At 43.1% G+C, this 18,622-nt stretch overlaps 1 protein-coding gene across 9 annotated transcripts in view; it reads left to right on the top strand.

Annotated features, from left to right (window-relative positions):
- EFCAB2 (EF-hand calcium binding domain 2) overlaps window positions 1–18,622 on the top strand; it is a 174,380-nt gene that overhangs the window by 76,929 nt on the left and 78,829 nt on the right. For all 9 annotated transcript variants that reach the window (XR_004030047.1, XR_004030046.1, XR_004030043.1 and 6 more), the window contains exon 3: window positions 15,085–15,157. Coding sequence is in view for 4 of the 9 variants with exons in the window: in XM_030812567.1 (XP_030668427.1) it covers window positions 15,085–15,157 (73 nt within the window). In the remaining 5 variants the exon portion in view is untranslated. The remainder of the gene's footprint in view (window positions 1–15,084; window positions 15,158–18,622) is intronic.

The raw sequence follows: 18,622 nt of genomic DNA, 5'->3' as shown, positions 1-18,622 counted from the left end.
TTCTCTACTCCAAAAACTTAACAAAAGAAGGAATTATTAAACTTTAAAAAACTATTTTAATTTTATTTTACTACATTGGTTCCAGTTTTTTATTTTAGTTTATCATTTATTTGTTTGTTTTTGAGACGGAGTCTCGCTCTGTCACCTAGGCTGGATTTATTTATTTATTTATGTATTTTTTTGAGACGGAGTCTCGTTCTGTTGCCCAGGCTGGAGTGCAGTGGCACCATCTCGGCTCCACCTCCCAGGTTCAAGCGATTCTCCTGCCTCAGCCTCCTTAGTAGGTGGAATTACAGGCACCTGCCACCAAGCCTGGCTATTTGTGTGTGTGTGTTTGTGTATTTGTAGTGGAGATGGCATTTCACCGTGTTGGTCAGGCTGGTCTTGAACTCCTGACCTCAAGCAAGCCACCTGCCTCGGTACCCCCTCCCCTGACCCAGCCCTAACAAAGTGCTAGGATTACAGGCGTGAGCCACCATGCCTGGCTTGGTTTCAGTTTTTTAAATAGTTGTTTGAAAAGATAACTTCAATAATTTTAAATTCTTTAATAATTTAAATAATGTTAAAAATAGTTTTAAAAGGTTGCTTGAATTTAATTTAATTTATTTATGTTGAGACAGAGTCTTGTTCTGTCACCCAGGCTGCGGTGTGATGGCAGCATCACAGAGCTCACTGTAGCTTCAGCCTCACCTGCTCAAGTCATCCTCCCATCTCGGCCTCCAGGGTAGCTGGAACTACAGCCACACACCACCATGCCTGGCTAATTTTAAATTTTTTTGTAGAAACAGGGTCTTACTGTATTGCTCAGGGTGGTCTTGAACTCCTGGACACAGATGGTCCTCCCGCCTCAGCCTTCCACAGTGCTGGGATCACAGGTGTGAGCCACCTTGCCTTGTCACTGGTTGAGGGTTGTGACTGCAAGTTGTCCAGGTGCTTGGCATTTTGAACAAATAATTGGACAAAATGCCCAGCAAAGCAAAGCAAAGTATGAAGCAACAAAAGAACAAAAGCAGGGATTCGTTGAAAATGACAGTACACTCCACAGTGTGGGAGTGGTCCAGAGCAGCAGCTCCAGGGACCAGATGCAGAATCTTCTTGGGTCCAAATACCCACTAGAAGTTTTCCATTGGCCCCTTCATGCCCACCTCATGTAAATGAAGTGCTAGCCCACAGTCAGTCTGAATGGTTGCAGAAAGCAGCCAACCAGAGGCTGAAATGAAGTTACAAAGGTCACACCCCCGTGCAAACAGGAGTTGGTTTTCGCAGCCAATCAGAGGCTAGGGTGAAGTTACGAAGTTATACCTCTATGCAAACAAAGCTTTGGCAAGCCGTCAGTCTGACTGGTTGTGGACGGCAACCATTCAGAGGCTGGAGTGAACAAAGATGCAAACGAAGACTCAACCCGCAGTCAGTCTGGTTTGTTGCAGACAGCCAATTTCCCATCTGCCTACCAGAAAAAGGTAGTGAGTTTGCAAAGGGAGTCGCCTCTGGTCCTTTTGTTACTTAGGCTGGAAAGTTAGGGTTTTCCTTTCAATTTAGTTCTAGGAAGTCAGTGTGAAACAGCCTCAGGTTCCCTGCCTCCAGACCCTATTCCCCTGCCTCAGCCTGGCCTAAAAGCTTTATTTTAATCTTCAGTCAATTCACTTAATTCAAAGTTTCATTTAGTAGAAATAGGTTAACCAACCTTAATATTATATATGATTTTATCAATTATTTTATATTTTTGTTTCATTTTCTAGTTCCTGTCTAATGTCTGGTTTTCTTATTTCTAAACTTCTTCCTTTTATTTTCATCATTAAGCTATGAATTCTTTTCCTATCTCCTGTAACTTTCTTTTCACTTATTTCAGTGTTTTTACATTTTTCTCTTCAGCTGTCTCCCTTTGCAGACAGACCTTGCTCTCTTTCTCAGAATTAATGGCCTGATCTTTTCCTGACCTGTGCTCCTTCTTGCCTTCTCTCTTTTTTTTTTTTTGTTTTTTTTTTTTGAGACAGAGCCTCGCTGTCGCCCAAGCTGGAGTGCAGTGGCGCGATCTCGGCTCACTGCAGGCTCCGCCCCCCGGGGTTCACGCCATTCTCCTGCCTCAGCCTCCCGCTTCTTGCCTTCTCTTTCATTCTTAGCTCACCTTTAGGATCCTCACTACTCCTGAGGCTGAACTGTTAGCAATACGGTGTCCTCCACTGTGGCCAGGATCCCAGCTCCATCCCGATACCATCTGGACATGTGCAAGGCCCACCTGGCCCCTTCTGCTGTTCTCCCATGTCTTTGGCACCAGAAATAGGATGTGAGGATAGTGCACAGGATCATTCGGTCATTTGTTCCTCTAGCCCCGTATTTCAGAACATGGGAGGACAAGAGAAGCTGTGAGTCGTTTTTGCTTCTGCTATAATTTCTTTTTATTCTCATCTCAAGGAATTTGGAAGGCCTTTTGAAATAAATGCATCTCATTCCATTATCATTTGAGGAAAGAGACATTTGAGAAGAAAGGGCGATTAATATTTAAACACCACCTCCCTTCCCCTTCCTCATTTGCTCTTGTGTTTTTTTCTTCTCACTCGCTCTCTTACATTGCCTTTCCTGGGCAACTGCGTCAGCGAATTGCACTGAAAGGCACCTGGCTGGTGAGCTGCCTTGGGCTGAGGTCAATGTGATCCTTCAGCTGGGAGCCACCGCTCTGTTTTAGAGGGCGGGCCATTGCTGCCGCTGATGAGCTGAGCCTGGGGCTCAACGAGTCCATCTGAAAAGCCATCTCTTCCAGCAGCAGGGAGCCGCTCGCAGTGCTGCTTTCATCAGCCTTCGTGAAAGATGAAAAGGGCTTCGTCTTTTGCACACACACTTGACTCGAGCAGCCTGGGGGTTTGGAGCACTGATCTCCCCTACCGTTGAAAATCCACATGTAACTTTTGACTCTCCCAAAACACAACTAACAGCCTGCTGTGGACTGAAAACCTTACTGATAACATAAATGTCAATTAACACATATTTTATATGTTATATGGATTATCTACTGTATTCTTACACTAAAGTAAACTAATGTTACTTTAATAAGAGAAAACATTAGGCCAGGCGTGGTGGCTCACGCCTGTAATCCCGGCACTTTGGGAGGCTGAGGCAGGTGGATCACTTGAGGCCAAGAGTTCAAGACCAGCCTGGCCAACATGGTAAAACCCCATCTCCACTAAAAATACAAAAATTAGCCAGGCGTGGTGGCGGGCGCCTGTAATCCCAGCTACTTAGGAGGCCGAGGCAGGAGAATTGCTTGAACCTGGGAGGTGGAGGTTGTAGAGAGCTGAGATGGTGCCACAGCACTCCAGCCTGGTTGAGAGAGCTAGCTCTCCAAAAAAAAAGAAAGAAAAAAGAAGAAAATGTTATTAAGAAAATCATAAGGGGCTGGTGCAGTGGCTCACCCCTGTAATCCCAGCACCAGCACTTTGGGAGGCCAAAGCAGGCGGATCACTTGAGGTCAGGAGTGTGAGACTAGCCTGGCCAATATGGTGAAACCTCGTCTCTACTAAAAATAAAAAAATAAACTTAGCTGAATGTGGTGACACGTACCTGTAATCTCTGTTATTTGAGAGGCTGCGGCAGGGGAATCGCTTGAACCCCAGAGGCGGAGGTTGCAGTGAGCTGAGATGGTGCCACTGCACTTCAGCCTGGGTGACAGAGTGGGACTCTGTCTCAAAAAAAAAAAAAAAAAGGAAGAGAAAATATATTTACTACTCCTTAAGAGGAGGTCTTAATTCTTATCTTCACATGGAGTAGGCTGAGGAGGAGGAGGAGGAAGAGGGGTTGGTCTTGTTGTTTCCAGTGGCAGAGGCAGAAGAAAATCCACATCTAAGTGGACTTGTATTGTTCACACCATGTTGAAGGGTCCACTGTGCCTTTCTTTTCCCTGCAAGGAATGGTAGACTGATACACAGCCTCATCTCAACTTTCACTTCAGGAAACAAGATTTTAGGTCTATCCAGGGTTGCCAAGTTTCTGAAGTACTGAGTAAAGATGTTGTAACTAATATATTTTATTATGAAACTGAGGATTAAGACATCCTTCATAAGCAGCTTTTCAAGCTAAAGTGATACAGATAGTATAACACAAAAGAGTAAATTGTTTTATGAATAGTTTATGTATATGAGGCAGGATTTCTGTTATCCTTTGTTATTACTGTGGTTTTGATGGATGAGAGTGAAATGTGCTTATCTTGTTTTTTTCTAATAAAATCTTTTTATTTAAAAAATTTCAAACTTCTAAACGGTAAGAGTGTTGCCCTGAACTCCTGCGCACTTTTACTCAGATTCGCCAATCCCTCATGATCTGCCACGTTTGTTTTCGCCTCTTCTTTCTCCTTCTCCCTCTCTCCCCCGTTTCTCTCTATGTATGAACAAACACACATACGTATTTATACATTTTATTATTATTGTTATTTTATCATCACCATTTTGCTAGACTATTTGAGAGTAAATTGTGAACATTGTAACCTTTCCCTGAAATGCTTCACTGTGGATCTTCTTTCTTTTTTCTTTTCTTTTTTTTTGGAGAAAGGTGTCTTGCTATATTGTCCAGGTGGGAAATGGACATGAACTCCTGGGCTCAAGTGGTCCTCCCAGCCCAGTTTCCCAAGTAGCTGGGACTATAGGTACGCACCACTGGGGCCTTCCTTTCTTTCTTTCTTTTTTTTTTTTGAGACAGAGTCCCACTCCATCCCCCAGATGGGAGTGCAGTAGCTCGATCTCGACTCACGCAACCTCCACCTCCCAGGTTCAAGTGATTCTCATGCCTCAGCCTCTCGAGTAGCTGGACTTACAGGTGTGCACCACCATGCCTGGCTAATTTTTGTATTTTTAGTAGAGACAAGGTTTTTCCATGTGGGCCAGGCTGGTCTCCAACTCCTGGCCTCAAGTGATCCGCCCACCTTGGCCTCCCACAGTGCTGGGATTACAGGCGTGAGCCCCTGTGCCCAGCCTCAGTGTGGGTCTTCTAAGACAAGAACATTCTCTTACATAAGCCACAGTGTCTGTGTGTGCTCTTAAAAATAATCTTAGAGTCAGAGCACTTGGGTTAAGATGTCATTTGGCCCATTCCTCTGCTTCTTGCAGGTACATTTCTAAACAGTACAAAACTGATATTTTCTGGGAGTGATAGATCCAAATTCTTATGGGGGCCAGCCTGTGATATAAGAGTGAGAATCAGACAGAGTTCATACTGTACTCATGACATGTATGTATGCCCCACCTAAACAAATAAACACGCCAATCCTAGACTAAAAAAAAAACTGTAATAAGAAAAAATAAACAACAACAACAACAACAAAAATATCTGATGGCCAAATTTGTCACTTGGGTCAACAATGTGCGGCCCTGGATCTACGGTCAAAGCTCCCGTCGCGGGGGGGAATATCCACAGCTTTCTTTGGAAGCACTGTGTTATAGTTAAGAAGTTCTCCTTTAAGTCTGAATGCTCGATTGAGATTTAGGAGAGACAGCAGTTGCAGTGGCAGGTAGCATGAGTGCTGGACTGTGTGTGTGAATCCCGTTTCCACCATTTGCTACCGGTGTGATCTTGGGAAAATTCCTTAACCTTTCTGTGGTTCATTTTTCCTCATCTGTAAAATAGTACGTATCACACAAAGCTGTCATGAGGAAGAAGTGAGGAAGAATATTTAAAGGACCTTACGCCAGAGTCTGGCACGCGTAATAAGTCACTGTAGAACTGGATTCTGCTAATACGAACCTGATAGCTAGAGGCTATTTTTTCTCACATCCATGCAGATCATGATCCTGGTATAAGGGGAGAGGGATGCAAGGACCATTCCTCCTGGAAGACATAGAGATGTTCATTCTTGAGCCAGAAAGCTACTTAATCTGCTTTTCTCCCATTGTGAGTGACTTTCTTTTGTTCTTATCCCCGTTTTCTTTTTTTTCTTTTTTCTTTTCCCTTTGTTTTTTTTGAGATGGATTTTCGCTCTTGTTAGTACAGATGGGGTTTCACCATGTTGGCTAGGCTGGTCTCGAACTCCTGACCTCAGGTGATCTGCCCACCTTGGCCTCCCAAAGTCCTGGGATTACAGGCGTGAGCCACCGCGCCCAGCCCTCATCCCCGTTTTCTACTCATCCTTCTTGTCAGACTTCTCCCCAGCTCTTTCCTGTATTTCCCTAGTGCCGAGGGGGTCGTTGCTTGAATATTAACTATACGTGATCCCTGACAAGTTGTTTAATGTCTCTGAACTTTAGTTTTCTATCTGTAAAGTGGGGACAATAATAGTACCTACCTCCTCGTTGTTGTGAGGTTCAGTGAGTTAATGTAGGGATTACTGTGTCAGGACAGTCCCTGGCACACAGTAAGTGCTGTGGGACTCTGAGCTGTGGGATAGGATGTGCATTCTCTTTAATAGCCCTATTCCTCCGCGGTGTACTCTATCCTTGTGATCTCAATTCTCTTTTTGCTGGCTCTCTTTTGGAGGTTTTTCTTCCTCTTTTTCTCCTCTGCAAGTGCTCTTATTGAGGTCAGTCGTCTTCTTTTTGTCCAGGTCTAAGATTCTGCTTATTCTCTTAGCCTTCTGTAATATTTTATTTTTTTACTTTGAAACAGGGTTTCACTCTGTTGCCTAGGCTGGAGTGCAGTGCCACGATCTCGGTTCACTGCAGCCTCAACCTCCTGGGCTCAAGCAATCCTCCCCCAAGTAGCTGGGACTACAGGCATGCGCCACCACACCCCAATAATTTTTTTTAAATTTTTGGTAGAGATGGGGTCTTGCCATGTTGCCCAGGCCACCTTCTGTAATATTTTAAACTGTAGCAACCTGGCCAGGCTCATGCTTGTAATCCCACTACTTTGGGAGGCTGAGGTGGGAGGATCACTTGATCCCACCAGCCTGGGATTCAAGACCAGCCTGGGCAACATAGCGAGACTCTGTCTCTATTAAGAAAAAAAAAAAATTAGCTGGCCATGATAGTGTGTACTTGTAGTCTCAGCTGCTTGGAAGGCTGAAGCAGGAGAATCGCTTGAGCCCAGGAGTTTCAGTCTGTAGTGAGTGTGATCGTGCCACTTCTCCAGCCTGGGTAACAGAGCAGACCCCATCCCCTCAATCCCTCCACCACCACCAAAAAGGAAGACAAAACCATGGAGATTATCTTGCAGCCAGAAGCTTGGGGGTAGGGGACAGTAAGGAGGTTATTGGAGAAAGGGAAGTGGACAGGAGGAGAGAAAGGAGGGAGTGGGAGGGAGATATTGGCTGATTGGTTGAGCAGTGGAGAGCTAGTGATGGCAGGATTCTGCAACGCGGTGAGGTATGGGGTGGATGAGTGTGACATGAAGCTGGCAGTTACAAGATAAGCCATGTAGAAGAAGTGTTGTGATTAGTGAAAGGAAGCCGGGAAATAGAATAGAGTGGCGAAGCTCCTATCAAGTGTTTTCAAGATAAGGAAGATACCTGAATATTTTAAGGCAAAAGAGGAAACAGCTAATAAAGAAAAGAATGAAGATGCTGAGAGGGAGAGGCAAGTGTGTGAAGAACAAGAGCTGAGTGTGGACACAAAAAACTAAGAGGGAGATTTGCTTCTTTGAGGAGGAGCACTTTTTATTTCTCCAAGGCTAAGAGCACGAGGCAAGAGCTATACGACATTCCTCTAAAGTGGTACAAAGTCAGTGACTGTAAAGGTGACATGAGGATTAATCATAGCATCCAGTGATCGTGCAGTTCACATCTGTTGAGTGAAATGGGTGATAAGGACGTTTTCTGAGATGAAGGGAGTGAGTACTTTGGAGCTTGAGGCAAGAGATGCTCCAGAATAGCTGTTTTGAGGGAGTTTGCCAGGAAGTCAACAGACGACTGAGTGGATTGTTAGGCAACACCCGGGACAGATTTGATGTTGGATGGGGCGAGTTTGTAATAGGCCATGGCATTTTATTTTATTTTATTTTATTAGTTATTGCAGGAGTGCTTTGCAGGAACAAAGAACGTGAAAATTAGAGATGTTCAGGATTATGGACTAACAGCAGGCAGGATGGAGGGTGAAGGTCCCAGAGTTCAGGGTGGTGACAGTGGCCATTATGAGTGGCTGAGTGTAGAGGATTAAGCAGCCATGTGTAGATTAACTGCCAAGCACAGCTCCATGAGTGAGCCTAGGCCAAACTAGCGGAGGAACCACGCAGCCAACCCGCGGAATGGCGGAAAAGAATAAGCCATTGTTGATTCCGTCACTCTGTGGCAGGCAGCTTGTTACACAGCAGTAGAAGATGCATGCCATGCCTCCTGTTGACTGCACAAAGCAGGGAGCCTGAGGCAAGGAAGCCCGGCACAGAAGCAGAGGTCAGCCAGCTGGAGAAACTGGGCAGGTGGAGAAGAATAGAGGGGGCCTCTGGGGAGCACCCAGAAATATCCAGCACTTCTGGAGAAGTGCAGGTTTTAGAATGTGAGAGCGAGAAGGGGGCTTGCATCTTGAGATATACGCGCCTGGTGGCAAGTTGTGGTGATGTTAAGTGCTGGAGGGAGCCCAGACACAGCTCAGACTGTCTCTTTTCTTCCGTCCCGTTCACTCTCAGCAGAGGACCTTGCCTTGTACTACACAGAGGACAGAGAAGTCTCTATATGCGAGTTTCTTCATCATGCCATTTCCAAAGACAAACTAGGGATACAGATATGAATTGTATGATAAAACTTGAGATAACAGATAAGTCACATTACTTTTCTAAGTCCGATTCAATCTTGTACCCCTACTTGTCAAGACCGATAAAAAGTTAATATTAGTAGTTTTCGTGGCTTCTTTTCATCTCTTATATTGTACAGTAAGTCTTCTCTTAACCTTTCAATCAGTTGTTGGAAACTGCGACTTTAAATGAAATGATGTACAGCAAGTCTTTGAATAATGTTGTTACAAAGTTGATGAGAAAAAAAAATGGTTTTGTTATACGTCCTTTTGCTTTCAGTTGCAGCTTCCAAGAACCCATCAATGATACTCAGAGAAGACTTGCTGTTCTGGGACCCCAAGGCTTAGTGCAGCCTCTGGGGGAAACTGGAGAGAGGAAAAGCATTGTGCTCATGAGCTGTCTAGGCCTGAGGCAGGGACAGCATCCATGTCGTCTGCACCAGGCTCAGCCACAGGGAGCCTTAGCACAGCTTCCAGGGCCCCAGAGCTCAATGAAGAGATTAGCTCTCCACAAGAGGAAAGAACCTCGTCCAGTGCAGTAGAGGAAAAGAGAAGAAGGTAGATGAGATACAGGTGAGCTAGTGGAGCGGTTTGTAGGTGTACAGCATGAGTTCTTGAGGAAGCCGTGGTATTGTTCTTTAGGCCACTGTGACCTCATCAGCAAAAGAATCTTTGCCTTTTTTTCTTACATCATCAGGCCTTTGTGATTCGAGACTAGAGAGAGAGAAGTTGCTGAATGCCTGGAAGATGTCAATCATGTGGGCTTTGTTTTCTGAGTCTACCCGGGCAGGTGAGACCGTAGCAGATTCGCTCAGCAGAGAAGAGGATGGTGATGGGCTCCTCAAGGGGATGTGGGAAGAGGGAGAGGGAAATTTCCTATGATAGGGAAGAACTTGCCATTCTCTCACATGTAGCAACTTGCAGGTGGCAGGACCTAGGATGGGGGTGGCTGGAAGAACACTGAGCACTGAGTGCCTGGCCCAGGCCTTCCCACCCCTCAGGAAACCCACCCACCCAGTGAACAATGCCCTCATCAGCCTTCTTCTTTGCACGGGCTCATTCCCCGTAGCATTAAAATATGCTCACATCATTCAGATCTTCAGGATCAAAAAAGAAAAAACATCCTCTTTAACATCATGTTCCTCTCCAGACACCCCTTCCCTCCCCTTTACTTCTGTTTGTTTTTTGGGGTTTTTGTTTGTTTGTTTTTTGATGTGGGGGTCTGTGTATGTTGCCCAGGCTGGAGTGCCGAGTCAGTGGCTGTTCACATCATGATCTGTGCTCACTGCAACCTTCGCCCCCACTTCCCCTGGGCTCAAGCAATCCTCACGCCTCAGCCTCATGAGTAGCTGGGACTACAGGCATCCACCACCACGCCTGACTTCTCTCCTTCCCTTCTTAGATCCTCCTTGACCCACTGCAATCTAATTTCTCCTCCACCTTCAACAGAGAGTGCCCTTGTCAAAATCATAGCTGATCTCCTGTTTTACTAACTCCAGTGGATATTTCTCGTAATTTACCTCCCTTGACCTCTCAGCAGCATTGGAAAGCCAAGGATGACTTTGTATTTTCTTTTTCTTTAGCCTCCATGCCACGGCCCTCTCCTGGATGTTCACTTCCTTCTCTGGCTCCTCTGCTCCATCTCTCAATGCAGGTTCCTCTTTCTTGGATCATTCCTTGAATGTGGGTACTCCTCAGACCTCTTCCTTGTCTTTCCCAGCCAATACATTCTACGTAGAGGAGCTCTTCTGCTCCTGTGGCTTCATGACCAGATCCACGTCTCCAGCCAGATCCTTCTCCTGCACTTCACACTCTTATGAGTATCAAGTCTGTGGTTCCATGTTACCCCACTTGTAAGCTAGTAAGTTAGCTTGTTACTGTTTCATGGATGTTGCCACAAGACTTGAGACTCCTGGGTCAGTGACACAGGACTTCATTCCTCTTGGCACAGCAGGCAACATGAGCATCAGCTTGTGGGTGACAGTTACTCCTGCCCTCACCTTTTCCTGGTGATGGGCCCAGCTGGATGCCTGCACAGGCAATGGTTGGCATTAGAAAGGGAACAGAGTTTTCTGAACAGAGAATTTCAGGGAACAGAACAGGGGATATCTACTGCTTTTATAGCAAGCAGGAAGCAAGCCTGCTCTTTGGCCTGGAGGGAGACATTACGTCATCTCTCGAGGCTGCTCACTGCGACGTAACCCTGAGAGAAGGCTGGGGTTTTCATGGCATAACCAGCAAGAACAAGCATGTTGGAAATTCACCATGTCCTAGATTGAACTCTTCATCTCCCTCCACCCAAATTTTTTAACTTCCTTTTTAAAAATTTATTTTTATTTATTTTGCACATTTATTGGTATTTCTTTTAGAGGCAGGATCTCACTCTGCACCTGGGCTGGAGTACAATTGCAGGATCATAGTCCACTGCAGCCGTGAACTCCTCGGCTCAACTGATCCTCCCATCTCTGTCTCCTGAGTAGCTGGGACTACAGGCACATGCCACCACACTCGACTAATTTTTAAATTTTTTTGTAGACATGGCAGTCTTGCTGTGTTGCCCAGGCTGATCTCGAAATCCTGGCCTCAGGTGATCCTCCCACCCACAGCCTCCCAGAGTGCTGGGATTACAGATGTCAGCCACCGTGCCTGGCCTGTTTCTCCTTCCATTTTCTGAACTCAGTGATTGATGCAGTCCTTGATATTGGTAACTCGTTACCAACTGATAAGAAATTCTTAACTCTTTTGACCTTCCTCTCCCTCATGAAGTCTGATGACTCCTTCTAACTCTCTCTTAGGTTTTTTTGCTCTTCTTGCCCCTCGCTGCCTATCCCTGGGTCAGACTGCGCTTCTCTTATGTGTTTAAGACAAATATAGCCTTTTATCATCGGGCCAGAATATTCATTTTGTGAAGTTGTAAGTTGTTTGATTAAAAAATGTTTTCAGAGACAGAGTCTTGCTGTGCTGCCCAGGCTGGAGTGCAGTGGCCATTTACAGGTGTGTAACAGCTCACTGCAGCCTTGAACCCCTGGCCTCCAGCCGTCCTCCTGCCCCAGCCTCCCTAGTGGCTGGGACTAAGTTACTTAATTTAAAATGTATGTATTCATTTGTTTGTAATTCAAAAGATTCAAAAGGTAGATGCTGAAAAGACTTCCTCCAGCCTTTGCCCCTGCCACCCGCTCTCCTCCAAGGCATTCTCCACCCTCCAGTTAATGTTACCAGCTCCTTGTGTATCCTGTCAATACTGTACCCCAGGTAGACATTTTATACTCAGGTTACTCAAGTACTGTATGTGAGATTGTGACACAAATTTCCATACCTTACATTTACTTAGTACTTTTTTTTTTTGAGACAGACTCTCACTCTGTTGCCCAGGCTGGAGTGCAGTGGCGCCATCTCGGCTCGCTGCATCCTCTGCCTCCTGGGTTCAAGCGATTCTCCTGCCTCAGCCTCCCGAGTAGCTGGGAGTGTCCCAGAGAGGAACGCGGAGGCTTCTGTTGCTGACACAGCACAGTGTAATTCTCATTTTCTCCTTACCTGCGCTCTTCTCACAGTCTGACTCCTGATGGAAGCTCTTCCCTAGAAATCCGTGTCTAGAACGAGTTTGCATAGTATATCATTTTCCATTTTCTATTAGCCACATTTTTTTAGTAAAAAAGAAACAGGTGTTGGAAAAAAAACTTTAGACAAGGCCGGGCGTGGTAGCTCACGCCTGTAATCCCAGCACTTTGGGAGGCCAAGGCGGGTGGATCACGAGGTCAAGAGATCGAGACCATCCTGGCCAACATGGTGAAACCCCGTCTCTACTAAAAATACCCAAAATTAGCTGGGCGTGGTGGCGTTTGCCTGTAATCCCAGCTACTCAGGAGGCTGAGGCAGGAGAATTGCTTGAACCTGGGAGGCGGAGGTTGCAGTGAGCCAAGATTGTGCCACTGCACTCCAGTCTGGCGACAGAGCAAGACTCCATCTCAAAAAAAAAAAAAAAAAAAAAGAAAGAAAAAGAAAAACTTTAGACAAATTGAATTTAACAGAATTTAATTGATCAAAGAACCATCTGAGAATCAGCTCACCCCTCCAAAAAAAGGAAAGTGATGTACGGAAAATGGAAGTGAGGTGCAGAAACAGCTGGCGTAGTTACAGCTCGAAGTTGGCCTCCTTTGAACAAGGTTTGAACCATTGGCTGTGATTGGCCGAAACGCTGTGATTGGGGCATGAGTACGTTATGTCTGTTGTAACATACAGTTAGGTTGCAGTTCACTATATATGCAGAAACCTCTAGGTCAAGCTTAAAACATGTAAGGAGGCAGCTTTAGGCGAAACTTATAGTTTGGTGCAAAAGTAATTGCAGTTTTTGCCCTTTTAATGGCAAAACCCACAATTTTGCACGAACCTAATAATTTAACACAAGTAAAATTAATTTTAACAACGTATCTTATTTAACCTGGTGTGTCTAAAGTGTTATCATTTCAACATGTAACCAATATTAAAAATTATTAATGAGCTATTTTGCATTTTCTTTTTTCATACTAAGCTTTTGGAATCAGTGTGTATTTTACACTGACAGTACGTTTCCATTTGCAGTAGTCATATTTCAAATGCATAATAGCCAGACATAGTTGATGGCTGCTGTTTGGTCTAGCATGGGCCTAGAATTTGTCTTTTCCCCATCTTGTCTCCTTCAAAAATCTTTTTTTTTTTTTTTTTTTTGGTAATTAAAAAGTCGATATACCATGGCTGTACATATTTATGAGGTCCATGTGCTATTTTGATACCTGCATACAATGTGTAATGATCAAGTCAGGGCAATTGGGATATCCATCGCCTCAAATGTTTATCTTTGTGTTGGGAACATTATAATTCTTCTCTTCTTGCTATTTTGAAAATAGAATAAATTATTGTTCACTCTAATTTTCCTACTGTACTATGAAATACTAGAACTTGCTCCATCTATCTAACTATATTTTTGTTCCTATTAACCCAATTTCTCTTTGTCCTCCTTCTCCTCTTCCCTTCCCAGCCTCTGGTAACCACCATTCTACTCTCTACCTCCCTGAGACCAACGCTCCAGTAAGTGTGAGAATGTGCGATTGTGTTGCCCGCCTTCAAAACTCTTGCCTGCAATAAGAGTGAGAATGTGCGATTAGCCGTGCCTGGTGGCGCGCATCTGTAGTCCCAGCTACTTGGGAGGCTGAGGTGGGAGGATCACCTGAGTTTTGGGAAGTCAAGGCTGCAGTGAGCTGAGATTGCATCACTGCACTCCAGCCTGGGCAACGAAAGTGAGACCCTTTCTAAAAATAATAATAATAATAATAATAATAATGTCTTTGCTATATGAAAGAAAAAAAAAAGCAAACAGGGGAAAAAAGGAAATATACTGACACAAGGATAGTACATGTTTTGTTGGCCCTTCATTTATTAAGAAGGAAGATCAGTAAGTGAAAAGAATCCTATATTCCACAGTTACTGACTTTAGGTTTTACTTTTAAGTTGATACTCATTCTGCAACCTCTTTCAGTGAAGAAATTTAAAATTCTTATTTAAAATGTTTTCTTTGTAAAATAGGGAGTAAACATAATACCACTAAAATTATCCAGAATGGTAAACAAATTAACTATTCTAGTCAAGTGAATATTTGTGAAATTAACATTCAAACATTACAACTTTAATTTTGATAATTTTGAATGGAAATATTTCGTAATCAATTACACATCCCCATCTGAATATTCAGACAGTGTTGAATAGCATTTATACTTTTCTTAGGTTATTTGTGGAATTGAACTATGTTATGATGGGGGCAGGGAGAGGTGAATAACTACTGTTTATTGAGTAGCTGCTCTGCCAGGAGATGTGCTTTGTGTTATGATAGCTCTTCTTATTTAACCCTTAGTGTGTCCCCCGTCCTGGTTCTTAGTGTCTGAAGGAAGTCACTGTGTTTTACCAACCAGGTAGGCTTATGCACACATTGATTAGGTAGGTGACTTCTCCGATCTAGTAAGTCACAGAGCTGGGATTTGAACCCTAGTGGTTTGGCGCTAGAGGCCATGCTTTTAACACTCTGATAATTAATGTCAACTTCACCACAAAACTCTGTGGGAGTCATTATCATCCCCATTTTACAGGTGTGGAAACTGAGGCTCAAAAGGGTTAAGTAACACTTAAAGTCAGTTAGTACATGGCCAACGTTTCTTTTTCCTTCTAGAACTTTTTTATACTGGCCCAGGCAAGGCACTTGCCAGTCAATGAAAGCATTTCTTTCATCTTTCTTTGGTTCACTTATCCTCCTTTTTCTTTCCCCAGAAAACATCTTTTTTAATCATGAGGCAATATCGGAGTGATTTGGTTTCCTACATTACAAAATATGCTCTGAGATAATTTGGAGAAACATGGCCTTTTCAGAGTTTAGATTCTAAAACCATTGAAAACTTTTTTTTTTTTTTTTTCCCAGAGAGATTGGAACAATTATCAGGTCATTAGGATGCTGCCCTACTGAAGGAGAGCTGCATGATCTGATTGCAGAGGTGAGTGGGGCGAAAAGGTTTCATTCAGCCGGTTCTCTGTGTGACAGCTACTCCTTGTAATTAAAAACAATCGTTACCTGAAACTAATGAAAATGGCCTAAACTACTGAATGTGCTCAGTGGAAATATTAGGATAACTATTCATATTAGCCAACCAACAAAATCTGAAAGAATTAAGAGCAGATCTTGAAGAAATGAATATGAACAATAACACAACTGATCAAATAAAGAACCCGCTGTAGAAATGATCCTCTCTGTAAAATTAGTTGAAGAGAGGCCAGTTGATGCAAGGGGCTGACCGTGTGCAGAAAGTCTATTGACAGAGACAGTAAGGAATTGTTATTTATTTGGGGAAATAAAACTGTATTTTAGAACAAGTAGTAAACAGAATAAAATATCAGGAATGAACTTTACATTGACCGGAGAGTCTAAGAAGTTTAAAAACGAGTCATGTGTAATAGTGGAGATGAGTCCGTGGAGAGAACGATCCCGTAAGGCAGTGGACGAGCAGCCCAAGACGAGAGCGCTTCATGCTCTATTTGACTTTCCAGAAAGGTCTCTGATCTCATTTCAAATGCAGCATTCGGTTCAGCAACAGAGACTTTAAGGGGAAAAAGCTACCTGGCCAGAAGAATCTTTTCAGAATTGCTTATCTAGGCACAAAGATTTTAGTGGAGTCTGGGGATGGCAAAGGGGATAAGAGAGACAGGTAAGGAAGTGGAATTTTATGTCTTTATTTTGCACCTAGCACAGCACCTCCTTGTTCAGTATGAAGTTGGAGGGAAGGAATTGTGACTGTGGTGAGTCACTTAACCCCTGTTGAGTATCAGTTTCTCCGTAATAATAACTACTTCCAAGTTTGCTTCAAAGATAAATGAAAGAAGGTACAAGAATGCATGTTTTGAATCCTAAAGCATTATGTAAAGTTAAGGAGGGGAAGATTAGAAAGATGATTCTGCTGCACAGATATTAGCACCTTGGTGACCAAAAAACAGTAGCAATTTTTTGAAGCATTTGGAAATATTCAGTAAAGGAATCTAAGTTGTAAGAACACATTGTTTTTACCTTTTGGGATTCAATAAAGCTATTTTTACCAAGAGTAAGAGAAAAAGCTTGTTTTTCCTGAATTGATGCTCACATTAAAAAAAGATACTGATTACTGCCTTAAAGTGTTTCTGCACAAAGCTGGAATTAGTGTTAGGGAAAAGCAAGCTGGCACTGTGGAAGAGGTAAGAACTAGAGGACGAATTTACAGTGAAATCATCATCATCACATGCTCAGGATAGTAAGTGGAGCAATAATGACAAATACCTCCGAAGGTCAGAAAAGGAGGATCTCCAGAGTCTAGTCCCTCTATGGTTTGTTTGTATGTTTTAATCTCTATCAGGAGTTAGCAAATCATGGCCCCTGGCCAAATCCTGCCCACCACCTGTGCATGTTTCACTGAAACACAGCTAAACTCATTTATTTGTATATTATCTATGGTTGTTTCCTGACTACATGGGCAGAGTTCAGTAGTTGCAACAAAGACCTACAGCTTGGAAAGCTTAAGATATTTATCATCCGGCCTTTGCAGAAAAAGGTTGCCAACTCCTGATCTATGGGTTTCTGTGCCAAAGTAGAACAAATACCACATCTAGTACTAGAAGATCTGAGTTCAAACTCCCCAGCTACCACTTATAGCCATGTGGTCTTCAGTGAGCCACTTAATCCTTCAAAGCTTGGTTTCACATCTGCAAAAGGAGTATAATAATATGAAAATGTTTTTATGAGGATTAAATTTAATAACTGAGGAATCAGCTGTTACTTGGTTGGCATGCAGTACATACTTGAGTTTGCTTGCACTGCAGGTGGCTCTCTAGGATAATAATCTCCACTGGTTTGGGCAATTAGCCACAGTGGGTGCTTAGGTCCAAAGTTTTATTTTATTTTTACCCTTTTTAAGGGACATGACACACCCTTTGAAAATTACACATATTTATAATACTTATGTACCAATAGGGGTTACTGAGCTATTAAGCTCTGTAAATATTTTTCTATATTTGTATACCAACACAATTTACTCTAATTAAATTCTACTGATAAACAGCTTTGGGTATAACTACCTTTTAAGAACTTTTCCAAATAAATGGGTGGGAAAAAAGCACATGAAAAAAATCACAAATTTGAATTGATAAATACAAGTATCTATTTGTACATATTTAAATACATTTAATAGTGAATACATGTAAACACATTTAGAAAATCAAAGCCCCATAAAAGTCAACATCTAAGGGTAAATGTCATATTGCTAAATGTTCTATAATAGCTTCAGAGATCAAACTAGTTAAATGCATGTGTGTATATGCTTTAAAATTGTTCTATAAGGCTGGGCACAGTGCCTCACGCCTGTAATCCCAGCACTTGGGGAGGCTGAAGCAGGTGGATCACTTGAGGTCAGGAGTTTGAGACCAGCCTGGCCAACATGATGAAATCCTGTCTCTACTAAAAATAGAAAAAATAGCTGGGTGTGGTGGTACACACTTGTAATCCCAGCTACTTGGGAGGCTGAGGGAGGAGGATCACTTGAACCTGGGAGGCAGAGGTTGCAATGAGCTGAGATCATACCACTACACTCCAGCCTGGGTGACAGAGCAAGACTCTGTCTCAAACAAACAAACAAACAAACAAAAAATTGTTGTATAAAAAGTTGAAACCTGTGTAAAATTCCCTGGTTGTCATGTCCTTGAACTTTAGTGTAGACACATTCTTTTCTCTTTAATTTTTGTAACTTTCAGCCCTTTGCTTCCTGAAGATCAATTTCAAATCTGGTGTTTCTCTTGAAATAGATCGTTTAAAAAATCATTTAACTTTGATCCATACAGTTCATATTCTATAAATAGCAACTTCCTGCAAATACTTTCTGCCTTTTGGAATATCACAAAAACTGGCAACTGTGAGAAGGATTAGTGAAAAATCTTACTGACATATAGGCTACCAAATAATCCTTCTTTTAATATTAAGTTAGAGCCTTCTAGGATCTTCAGGGTATGGGAGCTGGAAGGAGATAATGGCATTTTCATACAAATGGAAAGGTTATTTAGAGGTCTGTCTTTTGAAGTTCCAACCTAAGTGGAATTATGGAGAACTTCAACTAATTACAAAGGAAAACTAAAAGATGGTTTAAAAGTAAGACCTATGTTGGTCAGATTATTGACTCAGGCTTAGGAACTAAGCACGGATTATGACTTTTTATTGGGGTGACCATCCGCAGCCTCCACTTCCCCATCCTTGCCCTTTTTTGGTTGTAGATGTTAGGCAGCACCTTTGTTGGCTGCCCGTCTGTTTTGCTCCTGAGCATGCTATGTTCTATTAGCCATCTCCACCTTTCCCCTTGACTCCCTCTTCAGTCTGTCTGCTCATTATATGAGGCCTCTTAACTTCTGTGCTCAAACAACTCTGCTTGGCCTCTGTTACCTGGGTATAG

This window comes from Nomascus leucogenys, chromosome 5, assembly GCF_006542625.1.
Source record: "Nomascus leucogenys isolate Asia chromosome 5, Asia_NLE_v1, whole genome shotgun sequence".
Taxonomy (NCBI): Eukaryota; Metazoa; Chordata; class Mammalia; order Primates; family Hylobatidae; genus Nomascus; species Nomascus leucogenys.
Note: the sequence above shows the minus strand (reverse complement) of the source record. Positions and strands in the feature narration are given on the sequence as shown.